The sequence below is a fragment of the Sarcophilus harrisii genome, chromosome 4 (genome assembly GCF_902635505.1).
Source record: "Sarcophilus harrisii chromosome 4, mSarHar1.11, whole genome shotgun sequence".
In the NCBI taxonomy this organism is placed as follows: Eukaryota; Metazoa; Chordata; class Mammalia; order Dasyuromorphia; family Dasyuridae; genus Sarcophilus; species Sarcophilus harrisii.
The window spans coordinates 109,522,095-109,549,926 of record NC_045429.1 but is presented as its reverse complement, the minus strand read 5'-3'; the positions used below and the strand labels follow the sequence as shown (position 1 = coordinate 109,549,926).

Sequence of the window (27,832 nt, the reverse complement as noted above, 5' to 3'; positions counted from 1 at the left end):
TAGGAAGAGGGAAACCATGGGAGATTTGAAGAGGAATGATAAGGCTGAGAAAAGTTTTTTTTACCTAGTGAATGAAATAGTCAATTAATGTATTAGTTATGGAAGAATTATGTTGCTATAGTAAAGGCCCAATTGTGATTATGTAACATAAATTTCTCGTAGGTACAGCAAGGTTTCATGATTTTTCTCTAGCTTTGTTCCAGCAGCTTGTGAATGGAAGTAAAATCAATAGATTGTGGGAATAATTCAAAGATGAGCTTGGCAAGACAGAATCAGAGAGGGGAATGTAGGGTCAAGGGATTTGAGAAAAGAGAATTGTGTATGGTTGGACTGGTTCACTAAAAGATCAAGATGGGAAAGGAAGAGGTGTAGTTAGTACAAGGGTAGTGTGTGTGTGTATGTGTGTGTGTGTGAGTATGAGACATAATTTGGGATAGAAGGATAGAGGGACTGAAAGTCATAGTGAGGACCCAGGACAGGGTTTGGGAATGCAAGATAAAGGAAAAATAGAATGACAATATACTGTGATCAGATAAGAGATTTCAGAGTTTATGAACATGTAAACATTTCTAGGTAATTGATAGAAAATCAAGGGAATTATCTGTGTGACTCTGAGCTAATCCCTTGTCCTCTCTGTTTCATTTTCCTCATCTGTGAAATGATGAGGAGCTTGGACTCTATGGCCTCCAAGATCCATTCCAGCTCTCCATCTATGATACTAGAAGGGTATTCCCAGCAATTAGCACAGTGGTTGGCAGATAATAAATAAGTGACTCCTATGTGCTTGTTATTTGATAATAGTTCTAGAAATGATTCAGGGCTGTTCACACTAAGGAGTGATACCAAGCAAAGCCCAGAACATTTGTACAAATTGGAGAGAAACCAGTTCTTGCAAGTCAGGTACAGATGCAGGCATATTTTCCTGAGTGGAAGCCAAATAGTCCACTCTTCCTGTTTTAAGTGAGCACTTGGGTTAAATAACCACATAGATTCACTTGGAGTAGATGCTGCCTAGATTACTTCATAACGTAATCCACCTCAGTAGCTCCATTCCTGAATACTAGGCTGGGAAAGGGAGGGATTGAGTTGGTGATGGACCAAGGACTGAATACAGCAGGTAAAGGAAAGGGTTATGGGGACAAAGCTTTAAAATGATTGATATTAGTGTTCTGAACCACAAAGACAGTGTGGAAGAGTTCTAGATTGGAAGATGGAAGAGTTGACTTCTTCATGTGGGCAATTTTGAGCAGCTCAATGAATTTAGAGCTAATAGCAATCTTAGAGATCAGAGAAAGGCAGCTAAGTGGTACAGTGGATAGAGACATAGGCCTTGAGTCTGGTTCAAATCCAACCTTACTTAGTTATGTGACCCTCAGACAATCACCAAACCTCTGAGCTTCAGCTTCCTCCTTTGTAAAATGGTTAGCATTAGGTTAATAACAGTACCTATCTCCTGCGGCTTTTAATGAAAATCAAATGAGATAATATTTATAGAGTTTTTAAAACCTTATAGTGCTACATAAGTAAATTATATATTATTACTTAAGTGTTCAGGGCCCCAATTTCCTTGACATAAAATGAAAATCATATAATCAAAGATTTTCAGAGATGGAATTGCCTCTAGTTTTCACCTAGTCCATTTCATAACCCCCACGACATATCTGATAAGTGGTTATTTAGCCCTTGCCTGAAAATCTCTAATGACTGAAGAATTCATTCCATTCTGAGACAGTGTAGTCCACTTTGGGGAAGCTCTGATGGTTAGGAAGTTTCAATTTCCCTCCCTGCTCCTTGTACCTGTGTTCCTAGTTCTGCCCTTTGGGACCTACTAGAAGAGATATGATCTCTCTTGCCCCTTGAACACTTGAAGAGAGGTATTGCATCCCTCCAAGTCTTCTTTTCTGAACTAAATATTCCCATTTCTTTCAACCTGTGCTTGTATGGTTCTATCATTCCAGTTGTCTTCTTCTGTAGATAGTCTATCAACCATAACTTGCCTAATTGTGATGCCCAGAACTGAATACAGTACTGCAGATTAAGTCCCACTAGGTCAGAGAAAAGGGCTATCACCTCCTTGTAATAACAGTTACACCTTTTTTTGTAGTTTTTAGACAACTGAAATGATAATACATGCAAATATGCTTCATATCTATAAGATGCTTTAAAAAATAATATATTTTAGTTGAATTTTTAGCTTTGAGAGAGGTAGCATGACACAGTCAATAAAGAGCTGGCTTTGGGATCAGAAGACCTGGGTTCAAGTCTCACTGACTTTGGGTAAGTCAGTTAACCAACTGTAGGAGAATAAATTGTAGAAAAGAAATATTTGTATACTTGGGAGAGGAAGTTTTTTCATTCAGGTTTTTCTGTACTAATCAATAGGTGCAGTTCCTATCTTTAGTTTGTGATTAAGATATCAATAAGAGGCTGGGGGATTCAACTTAATTCCCTTCCTCCCCACCCTGGAGCCCAGGGCCATTATTACTGAAATTCTTTCCTCTGCCATCCCTTCACTAAGAAGTATGGCTGCTTAGGTAGATTAAGGGATGAGGTCTTCTGGGTTACTTCTATCCTGACCCTCCCTCAGTCTTGTCAGGAGCTCTAACCCTTCCCCTAAATCTTGGTTATCTTTAAAGCAAACAGGCCTCCAGGAGATATGGGACCACTCTTATCTGTTGGTCCACCTACACAGATAGAGACTGCTCAGGAGGTCCTTTTTATGCCTTTGTGGTGACCAGATCTTAAATATTGAAGAATGGCCCTATAAGGCTTGTGTATTCAAAATTCTGCCCTAAATTTAGAAATCACAGAATTTTGCCTCTGTCCCAGGAGTTACTTATAGCAAAACAAGGAATAGAAGTCAATGGAGTAATTTTATATTTTAGAGAGCAAATCACCTAAATGCTATGAGGTAAGAGCTTCCAGAAGAGTCACTTGACCCTCTAATTTTGCATCTAGTTCCATGCCTAAAGTTTCACTATTAGAGATTCATTCCTTTGGGTTAAGTAATGTTTAATGTTTTGTGGCCCTAAATAATGTAACTAAAATAATGGAATAGTAATATTCCAAATGACTAACATTCTAGCATGACTCTATTGGATGTTTTTCTCTGTGACAAAAAAACAAAAGTTGTTATAAAATGATATTATAATTGGACAGAAGGGACTAAAATCTGGAAAAGGAACACAAAGAGAAAAAAAATTGTCACTTCATAGTGACAGCTATTTTTAAAAGTTTATGCCAATTTTAATATAATAGTATGTTGGGACTACTAATACTGGGGAAATATTTAACACCTTATTCTTCAATAGATTCAAGCAAAAGCTGGATGCCTAAGAATTAGATATCCTACAGAGGGAATCCCTTAGGAAGGTTGAATGTAGTATGGTAAGATCATTTGCTGTTGTTTTTTATTGTTGAGTCATTTCTGTCATTTCTGGCTCTTCATGACCCCATTGGGATTTTCTCAGCAAAGATACTGGAATGGTTTTCTATTTCCTCTCTAGCTCATTTTACAGTTGAGGAAACTGAGGCAAACAGGGTTAAGTGACTTGCCCAGGGTCATACAGCTATTAAATATCTGAGGTCACATTTGAACTTAGGTCTTCCTGAAATCAGGCTATCTAATGCACCACTTAGCTGCTCATTATTATTTGCTGACCTTTCTTTTATTTTCTCTAAGGAAATTAACTTTGAGTTGCAAGATGAGCACTTAGCAAGTTGGTACTATAAACACAACCCAGTATGTCTTTGTTCTGCTATGACTTATTTCCCTCTTGTCTATTTGAAGATATTTAGGCAATATTCTCTTCTTTCTCCTCCTTTCCCCTTCTCTTCTCTTTTCATCTCCTTCCTTTTCTCTTTTTTATTTCTGCATCTCAGTCATTATACTATATACCTCCCAATACCACAGTCCCTTAATAAAAGTTCTCTCTTCTAACAAATAAATATAATTAGTTCAAGTGAAGTTGTGGGTTTTTTCCGTTAGTCTTAATATCTCTAGACACACATATATTTTTGGACATGCTACTGTTTTGTATGACTATGCTAACTTGTTACCATGAAGGATTTCAAATATTTTTCAGGGGTTAGGGAGGACATTTGAAGTAATCAGAAAGGTTAATGAAAGTAATACTAAAAAAGGGTGTTAAGGAAGCATTTAAAATGTACAAATGAGAACAAAGGAAGGCTTAGAGGACATAGTAATATTTAATAGCTATTATTAAAAAATAGATTATAAGTTTTACATAGAACTTTAGGATTTCAAAATGGTCTAAACCAATGTTGATAAAACAACACTGGGGTTAGGTGCTAAAATTATACCCATTTTACAGATGAGAAAACTAAGACTGAAAGTGGCTAAATGATATGTTCAGGGTCATACAGTTTGAAGTAGAATTTAAACTTATGTCTTACTGATTCAATCCACTATACCATTTGGCTATACAAACAAGCAGATAGCTTTACAGACAGTAAAGTTAGCACATACTTTTAAAACCAAAAGCTACATATGATGAGATTTATAGCTTTATATTCAATATATTGCTATCCTTTCTACATGGAAACACTTAGGTCTTTTAGTGTTTGTCAAATTCAGAATGAGAAAAAAAATATTTTTTTAAAAAATGGCTAGTCATAGACTTATGGGATTTTAGCTTTGGAGGAGTCCTTAGAAATCATGTGATCTGACCTGTACCTGACAAAGGATCCCCTCTGAAGGATATCTAGTCCTTGGATATCTAGATTTTGCTTGAAGACCATTGAGAAATAAAGGGTTAAATATTTCCCCAGTTAAGATGGTGAAATATTTTAATGTCTAAAATCTATTGCCTAATTTGAAAAACAACATAGTTTTCTTAAGCTTGCTGTTTAAACACAAACAAGTCAAGGAGGTAATTTCTCTTGAAATTAACATTTTTCATGATTTAGGATAAATTAGAATGGAAGATTACCTGTGTCAATTCAAAACAGATTATAGATGGCCATTAGGAAGAGGGGCTTATCTGTTCCCAATAGCCTTTGTGGTGCTTGTGAGGTCCCACACAGGCAGAAGATTTTCCTTTCCCAACCTCTAAAATAAGAACTCCTGGTCATGATATTTTGGGAGGGGTGCATCTCAGACTCTATACAAAGAGCTAAAAATGAACATGTTCTTATGTCACTTAAAAAACTCTTCCATTGATTTTTAGGCATCCTCTACCAAGAGGAAGATATGGTTAAAATGTAAAACATTTAGCATTCAGGCCAAAAAAAAAAAAAAAAAAAAAAAAGATACAACTAAGATCTAAAAGATTACGATTGTTCCTATCATTATTTAATAAGGCAAATGACTTTACTTTATACCTCATTAGGAACTTTCCAATGTACTTATGTTGTTTTATATTAAAATTATCATCTGAGTTTATGTCTTTTGTTCATAAAAGAATGATGACAGGGATTGGGACTTAAATTTTGTATCCTCTGAAGTGGTTAGTACAATGTTTTGCAGACAGTAGTTGCCTAATAAATGCTTCAATATTAAAGTAGTGAGTCTCCTAAAAATGGAAAACAATACCATAAAAAGATTACTGAATTTTGAGTCAAAGGGTTAGAGGGCTTAACATTGTGTGACTCTGGGCAAGTTACAAAATTTCTATCTTATCATTTAATCCAACGAGACTGAAGCCTAGAGAAGGGGAAATAACTTAATGGCAAGGACATCAAAATCAAGGACACAAATCTGAATCTTGACTCATCTACTTGTGTGACCTTAAATAAGCTCCCTCTTAGGACTGTGACTTCTTTATCCATAATGTAATCATTGTACTATTTGATCTCTAAGATCACTTCAGTCTCTAAAGTCTTATGGCTCATTCTTCTAGTTGCTGGATTAAGAAGGAAGTTTACATTAAATAAAAGCAAATGAAAGAGAGGGAATAAGTATTTATATAGTGCCTACTCTATACCTTTTACAAATATTATCTCATTCAGTCCTCATGACAGCCCCTTGAGGGAGGTGCTATTATTATCTTCATTTTTACTGTTGAAGAAATGGAGGCAAAGAGAAACAGATAGGAAGGAATTCAGATTTCTCTGATTTCCAAAACCTGTAGTCCATTCCTTATACCACCAACTTTGTCCAAATGACAAGTGGAAGGAGAGGAAATTTTTTTTTTTCCCTCTAAAGCCAAACCACATATATACTAACACGTCTGGGAAGTTTGGCTACAGGAGAGACTAATCTAAACCCATTTATAAAAGACAGGAGTAGCTAGTCAGTCTTGAAATTTTCCAGAATAGAAGTCACAAAAGCTTTGGGTTCTCCTGGAACAGTTTACAAAAGAACAATTAACATTTCTATTACCCAATCAGGGTTTCCAAGATATTTCTTTATTACACTCCCTTGAGGGAGGCAGTGTATGTGCAACTAGCCTTATTTTACAGATGAAGAAATCAAGGTCAGATTTGAAATAAATGACTTGGCTAAGGTCACTTGGAGGTGTCAGAGCTTAATTTGAGTCTGTCTCAAGTCTTTTTACCTTTTCCCATTTCCCCCTCCCTCTCCTCTAGGCTGCCTCTCTTTATTCTATGATTTTAGCAAGTAGGTGAAATGTGGTCATGTTTACGTCTTCCTCTGAATCATCTGGAGTTTGTGACTGTGGGGAGAAAATTATAACAACAGTTTGATCCAACCTGGCTTTGTGTTCTTCCTCATAAGGGATAAACAAAGGTAAATTTGTCCTTGGAATCAACCTTGTGGCAATAGGAGGTTACCTGGAAACCCTGAAATCTGGGTGAATCAAACAGCCCAGGTAACAAAAGGCATTTGTATCATTGGTGTTCAGGGCCCAGTTGTTAGGTTATATCATCCAGAATCTTAGGGGATAAACACTATAGAATTGTCATTAACCACATCATAGTACTGAGTGGACCTCGACCCCACATTCAAATCCCCTAAAGATACTTTCGGAAAAAAATCCAAAGCATATCAATGAGCTTGTAATTTATATTTATTTTGCACAAGCTTGCATATATACTGCACATACATTCAGTTTAAGAGAAGATGGAAGGCACACAAGGCAATTGAACTACTGTATCCTTTAAGTGGTACAAAGCAAAAAGGTCAAAGTTTGGAGAGTATACAAAAGCTTAAAACACACAAAATAAAACCCCATTCCCACCCTACCCCCAAACAACGTCTTTTTTTTTCCTGTTTTAAAATTTAGTAGCTGCCAAACTAAAATGTTCACTTTGACTTTAAAATCAATTGTCTACTGCACCTTTTAAAAATTTATTTAATATGGACAGGGAATCTCATTTTTTTAAATCATATCATCAATTAATATTACAGTACATCCTTGGTAATACAAAATTGTACACCTTCATCAAATAAATTAGGATAAATTAAACCAATAAATTATGCAAAGTCTTTAGAACAATAGACAACAACAACAAAAAAATTCCACAGTTGAAATTGCCTCTAGCTAAAAAACAAAACAAAACAAACTCAAAAATTGACTTTATCAGTTCGGTTATTGTACTATTTTCAAATTAAAGGGTCTTTATTACAAAAAAAAAAAAGCTTAATGCTATTTACAACATATTGCTAAATAATATAAAGGCAGTGTCTTGTCACTTTTTTAACTATATACAAATGAGTAATGGCTGGGATGATACCAGTGTGAACTTTAACCTTTGACTCTTCCAGGGAGCTTTCCATCCTACTCAATATGGGTTTTCTCAGTCTGATTTCTGATTCTGTAGGGGGCAACTCAAACACACTTGTAAACAGTTTTTGTCCCCTTAAAGGGAGGACCTATGTTTTTCCAAAACACAGAATGAATAAATCTTCATGTGAGAGGACTAGCCCAAGAAATGTACGTCTCCTGGTTGTTGCTCCCTCTCAAACAGACTGCATTTTACTGAATGTCAGTTTTGGGAGAAGGAATTGTAACCATCAAATCCCACACAAAAAGTGTTTCTAAGAAGACCCAAAGGCTAAAAAAAAAAAAAAAAAAAAAAAAAAAAAAAAAAAAAAAAAAAATACCAGTTTTTAATCCCAGCTTTGAATGAGCCTTTCTTAGCTTCAGTTTATAGATGGTTTACAACCAACAGTTCTACAGAAAACAAAATTGCATTTCCTTCAACATAACAGTTAAGTGCAATACAGTAACTGATACTCATATAAACCAGTTACATTCTTTTAAGGGGAGCTTTTTGAAAACAATGCCTCTTGGAATATTCAAACACACAGTTGGTACCAGAAGGAAACATTTGCACTAGTCACATCAATGAATACTCTATAATACACATGGAAAATCATTTTTGCTCTAACTTCGCATGTACAATGCTTATTCCGGGAGATCTGTAAACCATTCTTCATTTACAAATTTATCAATGCTGCTGGTGAAAATCCTAGTTTTAAAGCCACAAATATCTTCACCTTTATATCTTAACATTAACCTATGGAAAAGAATTTTTTGTTTTACTTATTAAATGACTTCATGTACATAGAAAAAAAATTCTGTAATTTTTACAGAAACCGTATCACCCTTGTCCTTGACATCTGATGAAAGAGACTGTTATCTTTTAAAAGTAGAGAGGCTTGGATTTTGAAGAATGCTTTCAACTATCTATACAGTTACTGAAGTGTTCCTAATAAATCCAACAGATGTTTTGAGAATGTCATTATTAAAATCTTATGTCTTATGCAAGAACAGCCATAAGGTTAAATATTTACATTGCTTTATAAAAGTTCCCCTCTTGGTTTTGTTTTGTTTTATTTTTTATTTTTATGTTTTTGTATTTTTTTCAAAGGTATTCACCCACTTCCCTGGTACAGTAACAAAGATTCTGCAAACTTAAAACACTTTTAATTAAATAATACTCAGAGGCACAAAGCAAACCTCAGGAATATATATGGGTGAACATTTCCTTAAATAATGCCTACATTCTAACATATTCCACTTGTTATACCATTTAATGTGAAACGTTCTCATTAAACAACCAGAATACAGTAAGAATTAAATGTTTTGCAGTTGCAATAGAACATTCTTTTCACAAAACATAACAGATGTCTAAAATAGGATCTTAAATCTAGATAGGAAAAAGGTAAGCTTTTCACTTCACACGCATATATATATATGTATATAGATAGATTCTGTATGTGTCTATTCACATGTATACTTATGCATACACATGTATAGCACATCATATGAAATATTGCTTCTATACTACTTTTCTTTAGGCTAAGAAAACACAAGATTTGCACCACAGTTACAAAAAATTGGCTTCTACAAGAATTTTCAAAACTTGAATGCTGCTCAAACAATTGAGGAAAAATAATTTGCGTTATCAAACTGTTCTAAAAATTCTCTTCTTCAAAAACGTAGTCTGCCGCTTTGTTTTTTTTTTAAAAAGACACAAAATATGCATAGCTATCAACATTATGTCAAACAGCCAGAAAAAAAATCTAGAGTTTATTGCAGCTGTAGTAATTGGAAATAAAGTCTAAAAGATGAAATTGAAAGCCACAGAAGGCACAAGAACAATTGTACTTGTGGGAAAAAACTGGTATTTTGAAGGATTTTTTTTTAATCCTTCCGCTGGTGCATTTAAGGTCTAGGCACAGACTATAACCTCAAGTGTGTATGCAGAAAGAAATCAGAATTAGCAGAAAATGAGTGGCAATGTGGTCATTTCAACAGGAACTTTAAACTCTTTTCTCTGTCTAAACTTTCCCCCACCACAAAAAAAATTAGCCTTCTCTAACCTAGTGAAATTTCTTTTAGAGAGAGTGGCCATACCATCTGAAAAATGGCAGTTTGTACTTTCAATTAAATAAGAATTTTTGTCACCCAAATTTTTGTCATTTTTGATGTACTAAGAGGCATAAGATAATATGGTTGTACTGGGTGGGGAACTCCCCTGACCCAAAAGCAAAATGAAGGATTATTCTTTATAGAACCAAGCAATGAAATGTTTCCTGCAGATTCAGTTTCTACTCTGAAATCATTTCTATGCCTCAGTGAAGATCGAGAGTCTTTTACTCTTGCTAAATAAATGCCACAGCATCTAGGTGTGAGTCTACAGTTTTGCTCACTTAATTGAATAAGGTGCAGGGGAAGGGTGGAGAGTATGTGTGGTTGGGGGACAGAATTGTAATTTAAAAATCAACTCATCATAACCGAAGGATCAGTTTCATTCCAGATCAAGAAAAGATATAGCAATTCTTCCACAGAGTCTGCATAAAGTATGGCTTTGCCTTTTCCTGTTGTCAATAGCAATGCAGTAGTATAACACTATGTCAGTAATATTTTAACAGCCAAGGACTAACTTGATCCTAATTTGGGCCCTGTAGATCACCTTCTCCTGTGGGTAGCAATACCCCAAAAGGGGGTCTATCACCAGTTGATCATCTCTTTACTTAATGTAGATCACATTGTAGACATATTAAATGCCATAGTTGCCAAATCATATTTTTTAAAAGGAAAAAAAAGATGCATATCCTGTTGATGTGTCCATCCTTTAAGAAAAGTAAGCTGGAAAAAAAAAAAAGATGTGTTTTTGTGTTTGACACATTTTGAAGCTGCTGGCACTTCATCCCATGTTATTGTTTTCATTGTCTATACGGCAGGGATCCTGCCTGTGCTTGGGAATAATGACAGGGCATCATAGGATTGGGCTGTTTAATTTGAAGTCAGCAGGTTTTTAAGGCTTTGTGCTGACAATAATTGCTTTCATACATTTCTGTCTATCAGCAGTATTTATAAATGAAGTGAAATTGCAGTGATCAGGTCAGCTCTTTAGTCACATGGGTAAACTTTCACTCTCCAAAGTCAAATGCAATTTTGGAATAGAAAAAAAGTTAAGGAAATGCCATATTTATGTTTCCTATGATCTAAATATCAGATTTGTTAATGAATCATTTGATGAAAATTGTTTTTAACCAAAATACCTGATGAAAGGGGGAGGGACGGAAAACATTAATGAACAATAAATTCTTACTGCATCTGTTCAAAAAGAAATCAGAATAAAGAAGTATAAATGCCATCAGATGTGGTTTTTTTTTAAAGTAAATATTGGACAGTATACATTTGAAAATAATAATTTAAAAAGAACCATTGAAGAAAGCACAAAGAACTAGCAGCTAGCTTTCTTATATTATGCTGAGATAGTGTCACTTAGATTAATCCCAAACTTTCTTATACTGTACACTCACTCTACTCATATTTTGGTCAATACTAGCTTCTGTGTTAGAAGAGACTGGTAGCACATCATTCATTTTTAAAAGCTGCACAGAAAAGCAAGGGAAAACTCAGGTTGTCATCACTTTGCATATCCATCAAGACAGTGAGGGACTGACTTATTTTGTTACATTGTAGGTGCTTAATAAATGCTTGTGAATTTGAAGGATCATCTTTTTTATTTTGGGGGGGGTAGATGGGTGGAAGGGTAATTCTTATATGTGTTCCTCTGACAAGATGAAGTCCAAGCAAACTTAATTGCTATTTAAAAGTTTCCAGCATAACCAGGAATAGAAAATCCAGGATGGGGTTATTTTTTCTCTTTCTGTATAAAGGTAATTCAGACAATTATATTTGGGGGGGAGAACTTAAATATCAAGTGGAGAGAGTTTTGTTTTTTATACAACTTTAAGCAAAGTTGAGCAAAGAGTAGGTTTGAAACTTGTGTGCCTTTTAATATCTGAAGCAAGATGAGGGTAAATAGAAAAGATTTAAGTTTTACTTTGTGGAGAATGAAATATGTTCTGTTTTTTTTTTTTTTGTTTTTGTTTTTAACAAGAGGACCATACTGTAAAATGAGAGAAGTGGCTAGACCATCATGCATGAATTGCCAGTCTTAACCCGAAAGGATTAATCTTGTGCAAAATCGGTTTGCCTCAATAAGAAACTGGCATCTAAGTCATTAATTTTTTGGGGGGGAATAATCATCATTCCTATTAGGAAAAAGTTGATAGCTTTTTGTTGTTTTGTTTTGTTTAGAAATCTGGTCTTCTGGGGGTATCACTTTAGGCAATGAGCTGCTAAAAATGTCATTAGCTGTTTTTAGAGATGAAAGCAAAAGCAACATAATTAGCTAAATAAAATAAAACTAAGCTTAAATAGTGATTCCATAGAGTTTCAGACCTTTTTAGCAGTGAAAACAAGAGGAAACTTCATTGTCTACAGTAGTGTGCCATGATGCTGGTTTCCCTCAGCCAAAATGCCACTTAGCAGCAAGCCATGTATCTGACAGAAGCATCACATACATGATGCCCTACCTTGCTAAGACAGGCTTTACCCACTTCAAAATTCTTCTCCCTGAAAATGGACCCCATTTAAGTCTCCAAATGTTAAGGGCCTTGGGCAAAAAGTAAACTGAAGGCAGAAGGACAATTCAGTATCCCCTTGCAACAGAACAACACAAAAGAAAAAAAAAGAGAGAGTTCATGAGGAGGAGGCAGAATTACCAGCTGATTTCATAAACATATCTATGCCTCTCATACACATGTATATGAAATCAAAATTTAGATACACATAACTTGGGCATCCAAAGGGGACTGCTACTTTTCATACATTCAGAAAGAGTTGTTGAAAATCTCTATTCATGAAGAAGCTCTTGTAGGCAGTTCGGGGATTTGAAAATCTCAGGGACTTCACTATCCAGCTTGCAGATGACCTTGTATATGGCCTTCTTCCAGGAAGGATCAACATCTTTGCCTGCGATAATGGCATTGAAAAACTCTCGTAATGTGATCTGTGCGACTTCCAGGAATCTCTCTGGAACCTGCTGATACAAGGAGACAATGGCATTAATAAAGTTTTCAATTTCAAGTCTCCAGTTCTTCAAAGGAAACTAAGCTAAGTTCTTTCTTTCAGAAAGCAGCTTATATGGCACCTGCATTTTCTAAAAATGGCAGTCCTATATTCTTTTATGTAAAAGTTGTTATATATAGTAGCATAAGGAACACAGGATGGGTAGCTCAGGGGACTTTTAGCAATAGGATCCCACAAGGAAAATACTGAGGTTGACTGAAATCACAAATTCCTGAGTTCTAGAGTGGTTCTTTGGGAATGGGGGTTGGGAAGAGAAGAAGAGATGACATGACATCCCTGGGACCTTACATTACAAAACAGAAACGAAACTGAAAGTTTTAAAAGTGAAATTTCCCAAAACTTAGTCCTATTTCTCCAATTATTCCCATTATAAATTCTAAAGGTTTTCATGCAGAAAAATATTTGGGCTCCAAAAATGACAAAAATAATAATTTAGAAAACAAAAAAGAAAGTCAGATAAAGTAATCAACTTTAAATAAGTTACAAAATATATGGAAATCTAAAATATCACACCAGAACATAGAAACATAAAATCAAAAGGGACCAACTTAGTAAAGTGGTCCAACGCCTTCATTTTACAGTAGGGAAAATTAAGTCTGTTGATTTGCCCAGAATCATACAGGTAATAAAATGACAGAACCAGGATTCAAATTCAGATCATCTGACTAAAACAAATCCTCTTTTTATGTCACCATATTGCCTCTCAGCATTTAGTTCTTAGATGGCAGGCATATGGTTCTTTTAAATACCCCAATTCTGATACTTTCTAATTTGATAAGATTTGACAGATCATTCAGTCTGTCATAATGCTTGAGAAGTCACGATTATCCCCAATATAATTTGTATGATTTTTAAAAGAATGTTGATGTTACATTGGTCATTTTAAACCATCTTTCTTTTAGAATTGGATCTACATGAGGAGACATGTCCTATGGATTGATGAAACTTTAGTTTGCCTAGTCTTTTAAACTAAGGCTATGGCTCAGTCTCTTGAGATAAGGATCCCTTTTTAAGCCCCCAAACTTTAATCTGTTCTTTCCAAAGTGTTGGAGGAAAGAGGGATTTTTTTTTTTTTTTAGTGTTATCTCTCTTATTTATTTACTTATTTAACAATCCAGATTGGGAAGTTAGTGGCTATTGATGTGCTTGTTTGGAATCCTTTGAAAATTCCCTGAGATAAAATGTGGGTTTCTTTCCATAAGATGTCCCTGAAGGGATCATTATCATAAATTATTTCTGAAAGTGTAAATGAATGCCTAGTGAATTTCTTTTAAGTGAGTACAACTGTATTAATATGGAGAAAAGAGTATCATTTGATTTTTACATTCTTTTTCTCTCTATGTGTGTTTGTATAAATATAAAAATAAATGTACTGCAGATATGTAGGCAGAAATTTATAAATGTAAACATATAGAGTGAGATATTCTCTGTTTTAGATATATAACTAATTAATCTAAACAAAAGATATTTAAAAATTTTAAATACCTCATTCCTTTCTTCTCTGTCTACAACCAATATTGGCCATGACTGTAAGGACGTAGGAACAAAGACTAAACGTCCCTATTTTCACAGTTAAATTCGTCTTCTCAAAGTTTATGGGTTTCCTCAAATGACTTATTTCTTAGAGAATAAAAATACTGTGATGACTGTCTTGAGAAGTAGGACTTTACTCCTTCATAGAATGTCAGAGACAAAAGAGACAAAAATTTATGAACACTTGCCATGTGCTAGGCACTCTGCTAAGCATGGGGGAGTGAGGGTGGCAGGGAATATAAAGAAAACAAAATAGTCCCTGCCCTCAAGGTATTCTATTTCCATTAGGAGAAAGATCTTTATTCCAATACTCTCATTTTTCAAATGAGACTGAAACTCCTGGGGATTAAGTATGCCTCCCAAGGCCATATAGCAAGTTAGTAGGAGATCCACGATAGAATTCAGATCTCCTGTCTTCCAGACCAATGTTCTCTGTTACCTGGATGACTTGACCAGATTTGGGGTAAAATGAACCTTTGTAGCAGCAACCACAAGAGTTTCCCCTGAAGCTGTTCTCTACCTTACCAAGTGTGAGAAGAAATGAGGCATTGAGGTGAGTGTGAATTCCAAACCCAGTCTTGCCCCCTCCCTGGACCTCAGTTTCCCCATCTGTACAATGCAACAGTTGGACCCAGTGTTTTCTAAGATTCTAAGTGTAAATCTTCTTGTATTTTCCCTTCTACCCCCTTTCTCCCCCTACCCCAAGCTGCTATTCCTAGTAGGCAATGTTCCACAAAATCTCCCAAGTTTTCTTCTATCTGCTGTGAGCAATGTGTGAGGAGGAAGGAGGGGGGCCAAAGGAGAGCTGGGCTTTCCTGTTCACTTTTTAATGGTTACAAAAAGCCATTTAACTGTCATTTGGAGAGCATCCCTTCTTTCCTCCCTCTCCCCACCCTCCCACCTCTCCCCACAGATAATCTTCACATTTTATCCAATAGGCTTTATTGAGAGGAGGAATCTGGCTGGAGAACAGTTAGACTCTGCAACTATCCACTATAACTGCTTGGTTTGGGAGCTGTTAGCCAAATGTTACAAAACCATAACCAAAGGCATTTATTAAAATAAACATTTCAAGAAGGATGGTGATACCAGCCACCAGAAATAGAGGAATTCAGATCCTTTCCTTGGCTCCAGAGAAGTGTCACAAGAAAGCAGCATGGAGACTTAAGGGGAATGGTGCCCATGGCTTAACTAGGGAGACAATAAGGGCAGCCACTGTAGGTGAAGCCCAGAGAACAGTAGTAAGAAAAAAAGCTTATATATTCACAGCTGACATTCACACAGTATTTTATACATTCCAGGTGATCCTCAATATAGGCCTATAAATTAGGCAGGATAAACACTATGCATCCCCATTTGACAGAAGAGAAAACTGATGTTCACTCAGAGAGATGAAGGTCCTTGCTTAAGGTCACATAACTAAAAAGGAGAAGAGTCAGGAAACAAATCCATATCTTTTAACTGATGATAGCTCAATGTTCTTTCTGTTACATCCAATTGTCTCTCCAGAGGTCATAGTTCTCATTTCCTACGTGGAAGTCATTCCTTACCACTCCAAGCTTAACAGAGAATGTTGAAAGGTGAGAGTAGGAGGGTCAAAGACAGAAAATAGAAGGATGGGTATCTTCTCTAGTTTGAGTATGTGTGTGTGTGTGTTTGTGTGTGTGTGGTGTGTGTGTGTGTGTGTGTGTGTGTGTGAGAGAGAGAGAGAGAGAGAGAGAAACAGTGGTAGGGGAATGAATGCAAAAAGATCAGGGCTCGTAGAAGTAAGTATAATTCTTGGAAACAATTAAAGTTAATTATTCCACTGAGTAATAATGGTCTTTTATTCCCTACTCTTCTCCTCCATGTTGTTTAATGGTTATTAGTGGGTTGTATCCCATATTGTTTATGGATTAATTTGGCAATTAATCAGATACTGCCTTATATCTCTTATACTGATGTCTTAAATTACCATATAATTCTTGTATTGTCACAATTTATATTGTTTATATTATTTTCTGCCTTGCCAAGAGATGAGTAACTTGAAGGCAGTGACTAAGGCTAATACTTCTTTGTATTCTTTATAGCAACTAATAGATGTTTAAGAAGCAATGTGATATAATCAGACACTGCTGAAGTAGGAATCATGAAGACTTGAATTCAAAACCTGTCTCTTACACTTTATTTGTAGTGACCAATGACAAGTCACAATCTTTGAGTCTTAGTTTATCCATCTGTAATAAGAAAGTGACTCACAGAATTGTTCTGAGTCTCAAATGAGATTTATATGTATATATATATATATATATATATATATATATATATATATATATATATAAAACCCTCTCCCCATTTTAAAGCATTTATATAAAATGTCATTATTATTAGAATATAATTGATAATAAATACTTGGCTGATATAATAAACCTTATCTTCTGGGTATACCTTATATTGTACTTAATAGTAACTAGATGCTTATTAAATGAGAGCTGATAAAGAGAAAATGAAATAGAACTTGTAGAACTAGAAAGGTATTTGGAGATCATCTAGTTCAGATCCTGTATTTTATAGAAAAATAGCTGAGGCATAATTTGCCAAGGGTCAAACACCTGGGCAGCGGCAGCGACAACCTGTCCAATACCCTTTCCACCACATTGGGCTGTTTGCCTTAGGAATTCATTGAGTGCCATTTTGACCTCAGAGTGGCATCTCTCCATAGCAGTATTATGATGGAGAAAATCCCCAAGAAGGCTTGGAATTCATTAATAAACAAGGCTGGATCTGCAGTTGCTTTGGGTATTGGGTCATTGGTAGTGGTGGTGAGGGCAATGAATTCTTCAGTTAATACATGAATAGATTAGCCACTTCTCACTAATGCTAGCTAACCTTGGAATAGACTCTGTGGGATTGCCATGGAGGTCAGATGACAATGTCCTTCTAGTTAGTACCTCAGTGACTAGACTCTCAAATGGAGATCAAGGAGTACCTAACACTAAATCCTGCTTATATGCTGAATGTTTTTGGTTTCGTTTTCCTGAGAGAATCAGTCTGTTCTAGTCTTCCAGATACAATGCTACCTACTTAGTCTTGGGTAAAGGGGATGAGGGAATGCCTTTTTCCAGGTATTCCTGCAGTTAAAATAAGGCAACGGGGACTTTTTTAAAAAAATTATGCTGGGGGTGGTGTGAGAGGTGACAGGGAGGACCATAATTTAGGCTTATACTATTGACTCTATGCTTTTCTATAGTTCTTTACACCTAATGGCTTTCACATCACTAATAAACATCTGCCGAAAATCCCCTGGTGACAAGTAAGCCGTTGTCTGGGTTTCTTTTAATAGAACTCAACTATCTGCAGAATGAACTCCTGAGTATCTTCTCAGCATCAGGTGGCAGGAGTCAATCAAATGACCCCAATGTAAGACAATGTGGACTCAGTGGAGGGGGTAGAAGGGGTGGGGGGGGGAGAGGCAAACCTGACCCCACTCTACTGTTTCAGAGGAGTCATGCCATAGCTTTACTTGCACAGGCCAGATGGGGAAAGAAAAGGCTTCTCAAGGCTGGGGGTGGGGGAAGGGCTAGGGAGTTTTAAGATGTTACAGATACTACTTCATCTAGGGTTTTAAAACAAAGGCAAATGTAAGAGACCCAAATGGATGAATCCAAGCTCCAACTGGGCTAGTCACTCCTTGCCAAGTTATTTGGAAGGAGAAGGTGGGAAGGGGGTAAGAAGACCTCTAATGGGGGTGGAGAACAGCCGCTGGTACTTATTAATTTTCATTAGAAGTTGAGTAAGCTTGTTGTTCCTGTACTATAAATGAGGATATAAGAAGGACAAGGTGATGGGGGTGGAGAGGAGGAAAGAAGTGATGGTAGAGAGGTGTTGGGGGCAGGGGACTGAGCAAGAAGAATTTATACTGTTTGAAGTATGTTCACTCAGCCACTGCATTGCTCAGTTTGTTGGGTGGATGGTGATTTTTTTTTTTTTTTGGACTGAGTGGCAAAGACACTTATTCCCCCTTTCCTCCTTTTCCTCTTTCTCCTCCTTTTCCTTCTCCTCCTTCTCCTCCTCCTCCTTTTCCTCCTCCTCCTTCTCCTCCTCCTCCTCTTCTTCCCAGTTGCTTTACCTTCAAGGATGATTTGTTTTATTAAACTGGCTGTCCCCAGCCTCTGCAGTACATAATAAAAGCCTGACAGAGCAGGCTGCCTGCCTTCTGTGTCCTGCAGATACTCATCATAAGTGTCAGGACATACCAAGGTTAGCGGTCACTGGAAGTGCGCTTACTAGCCCAAACCTTGCCAAACGAACTTGGCAGCTGAATGAATGTCACAGAGAATAGAAGGGGAATTACAAAGGTTAAAAAGAAGACAGCCTCTCCTATTTTCTGGAGATAGAGAAGCTGATTTTTCACACTTCTGAAATAAAGCTCATTCATGGGCCCCTCACAGAGGACCTTAATCTTGTGCTTTGCCCAACTCTTTCCAGCCACTGCTGCCCCACCCACACCCCTCCTTTCCATCCTCTCCTAGATCTTGACCATTTTGAAGAATTGGCTCACAGACCTTATTTCATCAATGAAATTATTTCACTAAAATGAATGGAAGAACAAATTATACATAGCCTCTCCCACTATCCTTATCCTAAAATGCTTTTCTTAGTTAAGTTTCATCTCATTAATCCCCATTAGGAGTGATTTGCTTTCCAGTTCCTCTTTTAAACTTTTGAGTAGTTTTTTTTTTAATTCAACTTCAAGTGGAAAACTGAGGACACACACTCTGAGAAACCAGCAGGGCTGTGTGAAGAAAGGAGTCAATTTCCAGCTGATATTTTCAAGAATTAGTTTAAGTGTGAGTTTCTTTTTCCTTTTTTCCCCCATCTTTCTTTTCTTTTCTTTCTTTTTAAAATTTTTACTATAAAAGGGCAATAAAACGCTGACTGTAAGAAGACAATGTCAAGGAGAAAAGGGTATTGGTATTTTGGATACTCTTCACTGCTCGCCTTGGAGAGAGAGTTATTCTTGTCACAAACCCTTTTGTCTGCATCTGCTGACTGCTTGCCTGTAGCCAGCAGCATAGTTTAACTGTTTTGTCACCTCCTCACATCACATGCATCAGCTGTTGTGCCTTTGTTATGGGTATTGTAGAACTAATCCGCTGTGGCTGTTCTACTGTGCAGTAAATAAAACAGAAACGGGCTGCCCAGACAATTCTGCATGAATATTTCAGATGGCTTTTACAACTCTGATTCACAAAATCAAATAAATAAATAACTCCTTCCTCCAGCACACACACACACACACACACACACACACACACACACACCAACACACTGAGACAAAAACCCCTTCAACTAGACCTATATGCCTCCAAGTCAGTTGCACTGAAGGCTGTCACTCCAGAGATCCAGCACTCATTGTTCAAGAAGAGAAGTTAAAAAGATGGGAAAACTTTAATTCTTTGTATTTCTTCTCCCTTCCCCCTTTCCTAATGTATGAAAAGAAAGAGAAATAATGTTTCATTTTATTTCATTCCAATAGTTCTAAAAATCATGGGAAAGACATGGCTTTCTTCTTTTGAAAGAACTGTGTGATCAGGAATGCCCAGTTTGAAACTTGCTTTATGCCAACCTTCAATAGATCAAAGCGATCTCGTTTGTTAATTTGCGATTATTTCCTCTCTTGTACCTCCTTCCCCCTTCTCCCAAAGTTGTCAAGGCAAAACACTTGAAAGTTCAGCTCTTCCTAAGACCTTGTCCAAAATATTTAACCTGGCCCAGAATTTGAAAAGGAACAACATACTAAGTTTTCCAAAAGTTAACTTGCGTCATGAGCTGTCCCAAGATGTGAACAATATGTTTAATCCTACAGCAAGGTCATTCTCTGAAGGTGATTTCTAAGTGTCTCTAGGAGAATACAAAAAGAAGAAGAAGAGGAGGAGGAGAAGGAAAAAGAAGAAGGAAAAAAAAGAACAAAGAAGAAGGAGAAAAGAAGAAAAAGAAGGAGAAGGAGAAGAAGAAAAAGAAAAAGGAGAAGAAGAAGGAGAAAAAGAAGAAGAAGAAGAAAGAAAGAAACAGAGGGACAGAGAGAAGTAAAAGATCTTAGGAAAGGGGGGGAAAAAAACAACATTTGAAGCACTTTACCGAGCATTCATTCACCCTGGTGTGCACATGATTCCTCTAAACAAACTCTCCTACCCCTGCTGTTTGTTAAGTAAATATTGATCAAGGAGAGACATATCTCCTGACAGCAGTGGCACAAGCTAGGGACTTACCCTGCAGACAGAGTGGACTTAAATGGATAAACTCAGATGCTTTAGTAACTCCACATAGAGATTATCAGATGAAAAGGTAAGAACAGATATGTCAGTTCTAGGTCTCTCCATTGTGGGGGCTCCCTCCCCAGTCTTCTACTTGAAGCCCCAATAGTTTTACCCACAGGAACTCCTTTCCTGGAAGCAGAGAAATCTCTACATCCACCATAAGTCCTCTTTACAAAAGGGAATCCAAAGTGATATGAAACTAGGTAAGAAGTGAACACTTTCCTTGACTGTCATTTCTCCATTTATTTTGCACACACAGTGAGAAGTGGAGAAGCTCTGAGAAGGAAGAGGTTAAGATGCTACAGAGGGTGAAATGGGTGTGATTTCCTATTTCTATTTGTAAGACTGAGGATCTGATAATCAGTATCAAAATATAAAGTGTTATGTGAACACAAAGTAGCATCATTATCATTATCATCATCCCACTTTGAAATATCAAAAAGATCTCTGATTCCTGGTATATCTTTCATTTTGTCTGCATATCGAGGTAAAACATCCTGTGGGAGAACTAAACATGGTATCTTTCCTTAAACTCAAGCAACAGAATTGCTCCTCCCACTCTGATAAGTTTTAATTCGGCCATATTTCAACATTGTGACTCAAATCCCTCTTTCTTAAATTGTCAAAAGCTGAATGGAACCTCATGCTAAGTCTGAGACATGCAGACATCTGTGGATGAGGAATGAAATATTATATTTAGAATTCCAAAAATACATCTAAATTTTAATGAGGAATCCTGCCCCCTTGCACCTATGTTTATAAAGAATAGGACTCCACCACTAGCAATGGAGATACTTTCAAAGTGTTTGCTGTATTGTGACATATAATAATGAAGATTCTGGAGCAATGACTGGGTTTTATGCTCAGGTCCTTTCTGTTTTGATGTTATAGGTAGTGTTAAAAACTTAACAAAAAAAATCTAGTCCTTTGAATTCATCTGTGTTTTAGAAGTCCAGGTGTGGAAACTTTTTGTACTAATGTAGATCAGCAACTCTTCTATTTATGTTCAAATCCATCCTCATTTACTAGCTATATGAGTCAATGTAAATTAGTCTCTCTTCCAGTTTCTTCATCTATAAAATTGTGAAAATAGTACTTACCATCCAGGATTCAACTACATTGAATAGAATAAACCAATTTAAGGAGAGGAGAAAGGATGCAAGAGAGAATAATTAAAAAGTTCAGGGAAGGCTCCTTGTAGGAGATAGTACATGAGCTAGGATTCTATGAGAAAGAAGTATATTTTCACATGGGTATAGTTTGTACAATGCACAGAAGGTGCTGTGGAGGCCAAGATGCTGAATTTGGAGAAAAAAGGAAGTAGGCTGGTGTGGTGGGAATGTGGAGTGTGGTGAATTCTGATCAATACAAATTCAACAAGCATTTCTTAAGCACTGTGCTGGGTGCTGGGTATATATATATATCAGATAAAAACTCAATCAATCCTTGCCCTCAAGAACCTTACATTTTATTTAGGAGAAGTAATGTGCACAAAACCTGGAAAGGTAGCTGTAGCTAAATTATAGATGACTTTAAAGGTCAATCTGAAAGGCATATAGTTTACTCTAGAGATAATAGTGTTTTGTTTAGTTTTGTTTTTTCATCCCAGAGGCAATAAAGAACCACTGAAGGTTTTCAAGCTGTCCAAAATTAAGTGACTTGTGGCCATACACCTAATTTGTGTCAAAGGTAGGTCTTAAACTCAGGTCTATCCAATTCCAAGGCTGCCACTCAATCCACTCTGTTGTGTTGGCTTTCTATTAAAACTTAAGGGATCCTAGAATCATGAGAACAGTCCCAAAAAACTGTCCAGAATCACCCTAGTTGCAAACTACAGTTCAGTCATGTGTCATGCTTCTAATATTCTGAGAGCAAACACATTTGTAGGAAGTGAATACAGTAATAGTTCAAGGCTACCCTTGGGGGGTAACAGGGGGTGGGGTGGGCAAGGAAGAGTTTCCCTGGTACTAACAAAGGAAAACATGGCAAAAACAGTACTGTGGGTTTTTTTTAAGTCAAGCTTCAAAAGAACAATGTTCTGTTGAGCAAAATTCAGTAGCATTCTGTAAACATTAATTTAAGGAGATCAATAGACTCAGTGAGCTAAAGCCATATTGCAAGATAAACTGGCCAGAGTACCACTTTGTCAAATAGATTTTAGTTTTCTCGGCTAGATAAAGATGGTTTCAAAATGGGGCAACGTGTTGCAACCAAGGTTTGAAAAGTATGTGGCCTTCAAACAGTCTGCCTGTTCCTACTACAAAGCTAGATAAACATACTTTAAAAATGATAAGATTGGTTCAGGATTGATTTTGCTTTCAAATTGAATATAAAGTAGAATTCTTGGGTGTCTCATTGTGGGAACAAAATGCAATGAGCCATTATGCATTTAGATAAGGATATAAGTATTAGAGAAGGGGCTATATCATCTTGAGAGAAGCTTTGAGGCAGCTATCATGAATGTTTGCCTCTTGTTTAAAAAAAAATATCTTTATTCAACCTAACCTGATGAGCAACAAAATTTCTTGTCAAAATCCAAACCGAGGTCTCTCGTGTGTATGGGATCAGAGGTTTGGGCCAGTGAAAGCTGCTCATGCTGTTATGCTTTCTGTGCATGTGAAGTCATATTGAGGGTCAGAAGATGGAAGATGGAGAGAAGAGGACATAAGAGTTGAGAAGTAAGAAAATGAGTGACTGCTTTCCTCATAAGTCATAAGTGATTCATAAATCACTTCAGGACTTCCCTTAGACAAAGTTAAGGTGTCAAAAGTTTTGACCATCATCAAAGATAGCAAACAAAAACCAATTTCCCTGATCTTGGGAATGCACATGGTACAAATGACAGGATCACTTAGAGGTAAAATAGTCTTAAGTTTGAACAAACAGAAGTAGACAATACTATCAGTGGTAGGTAGCAATTGGGCATGGTTCAGTAGAAATGACTCTTTGGAGGAAATGTAATTTGAAAAACCCCCATAAACACTCACTCAGAGACTATCTCTAAGTAAAGTTAAGGATCTCACATAAATGGACATGAAATGCCATGTAAAAGGCTCAGTAAATTTTAGTTTCTATTCTCATGGTGTGGGGAAAAAACTATGTCATGAACTGATACGGTGATACTTCTGGCTTTTCTTGGCATGGAACAAGATGAACCAAGGATAGAAGCATTACCTGAACATGGCCTTGGTCTCCCAACTTGGAATCAAGCTTTCAGTAAAAGCTTAAGTTTTTATATAGATTATAACTGCAATCTTTCAAAATAGGTTCTGGAGGAAGGTATGAGAATTTTATAGATTCTGGGTAAAATCCCAAGAAAACGAACCCCTAAAGATTGTAATTTGGTTTATTAAATGTTATATTAATGACTTATTCTTGAATATTATGGTTCTAGATAGGTTTTGCTGTTTTGATGATATGTTCTTACTAGATTTAATTCTTCCTTCTTCATGTGTCTGTATTACTTAGGGAAAAGCCTTACTTAGGGAAAGCCTCTTTTTTCTTTACACACACACACACACACACACACACACACACATAAACCAATTTCTCTCATTTGATATATGAGGAAGCTGAAATTTGGAAAGGCTAAATGACTTGCCTAGCTCTCAGAGAGTTAGTATGAAAGATGTAAATATAACTCAGTTCTGCTAACTCCTTAATAGAGCAATCTTTCTATTGGAAAATTTTTTAAGTCTAGGAGATTAAAAAAAATAATTAGCAAACATTTATATAGAACTTTAAGGTTTACAAAGTACCTTATGAATTTCTCATTTTGTCTCTACAACAACCTTGTGAGGTGAATGCTTTTATTAACTCTGTTTTTCAGACAAGAAAACTGAGGCAGTGAGAGGTTGTGATTTTCCAAGTTCAGCAATCTATTCACTGTGTCCAGATTTCCGGATAAATAACTATAGAAAATATTGTTTTTTTTTTCTTAATCTTGGATAACCAAGACTTGATGAGAAGCAATATGGTGTAGAATAGATGATAAAGCTAGCTTCAAAACCAGGAAGAATTGGGGTTCAAATCCTGTCTCTTAATATATCCAGGTTGTTTGTTCCCAGGCAAATCACTGAACCTCTCAGTGATCCAAGCAACTCTCTAAGACTAGAGGCTGAAGGGACAGAGAGAGTTTTCTCACTCAAGAATTCTTTACACCAATGACATCACAAACCTTGTCTCTATTCCTGCATTCAGTTTACAAGGTCTTCTTTACTGGTCCAGTATTCATTCTTTGCTTCTCTGGGTCAGGCAGGTTAGTCTCACCCAAATGTAATGTGGTAACATGTCTTCAACAGTTAACCAAGGTCTCTTGGGTCAGCTAATGACACCTTAATCTGGTCATAAAGCATTTCTCTAAACTACATATAGACATGTTCTGCATAAAGAACTATTAGATTTGCACCTATATATCCAAGTCCACAACTAGATGCTTTTTGACCAGTAAATACTAAGATGATGCTAAACTGAGGAGTTCATCCATACTCCATGAGCAGGAGCAAAGTTAGAAACTTGTGTGATACTGCTGGGGGACTGGGATTCTTCAGTCTAACATAAACTTGACATGACAAATACCTACATATCATTAAATTTATGATATTTAAAATATTATGGGGAAAAAAGAAAAAAAAAAGAGGCAGTATAGCACAGCGGATGTTCACCTTCTGAGCCAGACCTGATTTCAAATATTATCTCTGATTCATAATGGTTTACATGATCTTGGGGAAGTAATTTCAACTTAGTGTCCCTAGACTACATTTTAAATTACAAAACAGTTGCAGATCTATGCTCATGGAGGGAGCTTCCTCACCAGGAGTCCCTTACATTGTTCAATCACTGTTCTGAAGGAAGGAAGGAATTAAAAAAATAAAGATAAAGGAAGATAAAGGAGGGAAGGAAGGAAGGAAGGGAGAAAGAAAGAGAAATAGATATTGAATGGTTAGGTAAATAAATAAAAGACAATATTTATAAATATCCTTATTACACCTCATATCCTGTCCACAACATATGTTATGCCCTGTTGTGCATTACAGCCTTACTTTGCTTATTGCCAAATATAAACAGAATAACAGTATAAAAATCTGTCCGATATCTTGGATAAAAAAAATCTGTGTTGGAACAGTGTATTGCTCATATTGGATGTTATACATCACTTAAAACTTGCAAGGGAAATTATATCCTGGTTGTGCTGGGGACCTAAGAGCCTTGGGAAGTAGATAATATTCCAATATTATTTTTCTTACCTTGTATATGATTACCAACTAAAATAATAAGCCAAGAAGTATCAACCATGGTCCCTACTTGGACAGCAAACCTTCGACTAACTCTTGTTTGACCTTCATATTCATTAAACTTAATAATAGCCCAGATAATCCTATGTTATTTCTATTTGGTGTTGCAATATATTTCACAATTATCTTTTCCAGAAGATCTGTCTTTCTAATTTCATCTTACTTATGTTAGTCCAATATTCAACAAAGTCTTGTATTTCCTTGGTGGGAAATGTGGGTAAGAAACCTAGGCATCTACTGGGTACAGGAAAACTGAGAGCCAGTAATTGAATAATTGACACCTCTCAATGATGAAATGGGCAGAAATTGTGATTGTCAAGTTGGCACTTCCCCTGTGCAAACAATGCTTTAGAGAGTATTTTAAGCCTTCAGATATCTCCTCTAAGCTTGAAGATGAAGTGACTTCTTGTGATATCCAAGATCCATGAGTCACCATAGAGGACAAGGGTGTCCTATATTCTAATACATGGTTTTGACTGACAACTCCTAAGACTAGAGACAATCTGTTTTGTGCACTTTCCTCTCTCTTTCCAAAATAGGAAGCCCATTGCTGCTAGGATCAGCAACTCAGCAAACACTTCATCATGGACCAAGGGATGACTGTATTTCAGAAGTTCCAACCTTCCCTCTAAGGTCATGTCACATAAAAGTTTGTAAAAAGCTTTGAGATCCCTGGGAGATGCAAGGCAAACAATTTTGAAAGGAAGAGCAGAATTGCTGGAATGAGCTTCAAGGCTAAGGCCTTGAGCTTTAAAAGTACTTGAGAGGATGTTTGGGACAGAAATCTTATTGCCATATTGAAATGGCAATTTCCCAAAAATTTCTTTTTCCGAGAAGGAAAAAGCAAAGCAAATTCCACATTATTAATTCATTAGAAAAATCACTCCTTCACCTTGGATTGTTTTTTGTCTTATATTTACAAAAAAAAAAAAAAAAGACTTTTCTTTCCTTTTATCTAATTTCTCTGTCTGTCATCCTCCCCTTCCCCCATACTTGTTCTCACTTAGCAAATACAACTTTGCCCAAAGCTATTTAAAATTACCAAATCTTTATTTTATAACTTTCTAATATCCCTTTCCTTACTCTAACAGACCCAGCAACAATCAACACCAGAGCCAATTATCCATTACCAATATATGGGAAACAGGAGATTTCTGAACATTTGTTGGCTACTGATGGTAGAGGGGATAGGTGGCTGCCTTTAGAATCAGGAAAGCCTGGGGACAAGTCCTGTCTCTGACATATACCAGCTCTGTGACCACGGACAAATCACTTAGCTTCTCAATGTCTTAAAGAACTTTTTCTAAGAATAAGTTCTGCACTGACTGTATTGCTGATCTATGTTGGTAAAGAGCGTGTCCACATGGAGAATTCCCCAGTCTAATGAAATTACAAATTTGTATAGACTCACAATAAACAAAATTTCTCAGTGAAAGAGATTTTTGTGATCTTATGCTATTGACATCTAGGGAAATGAAGAGGGAAATGGAGAAGGGTGGAGAGACAGAGAAAGAGGGAGAAATAGAGACAAGGACAGAGACAGAAAGAGAGGGAGAGATAGAGACACACACACAGAGATTTGTAAACTTTTATCTTTTGATGTGGGCAACAGGAAGGAGAGGTAGGTTATGGAAAAAAAGTTCTATCCAAAGAGAGAACTTGAAGTAAAGCAGTAGAAGAGCGAGCGAGCTTAGCTGGTTTTAGGTTGGATTGGACAGGATGGGAGATGTTCAGTAAATCAATTCTTTCTTATTTTTGCCATGTCTATACTCTGATCTGAAGGGCACTCATGAAGATATAGTAGGAAAATCAAAAATCACCTACAAAGTGTTCAGAAAATCTAACTTTTACTTATTTCCTCTTTTGCTCTTTGGTAACAATCAGCGTC

The 27,832-nt window shown here is 36.5% G+C and overlaps 1 protein-coding gene across 5 annotated transcripts in view; it reads right to left on the bottom strand.

Annotated features, from left to right (window-relative positions):
- Positions 1-6,971: 6,971 nt before the first annotated feature.
- Positions 6,972-27,832, bottom strand: part of PROX1 (prospero homeobox 1) — a 59,148-nt gene continuing 38,287 nt past the window's right edge. For 3 of the 5 annotated variants that reach the window (XM_031937359.1, XM_031937361.1, XM_031937360.1), the window contains one exon: positions 6,972-12,771. In XM_031937359.1, coding sequence (XP_031793219.1) covers positions 12,583-12,771 — 189 coding nt within the window. In that variant the 3' untranslated portion in view covers positions 6,972-12,582. The remainder of the gene's footprint in view (positions 12,772-27,832) is intronic. The other 2 variants (XM_023501971.2, XM_023501976.2) reach the window with 1 other exon arrangement.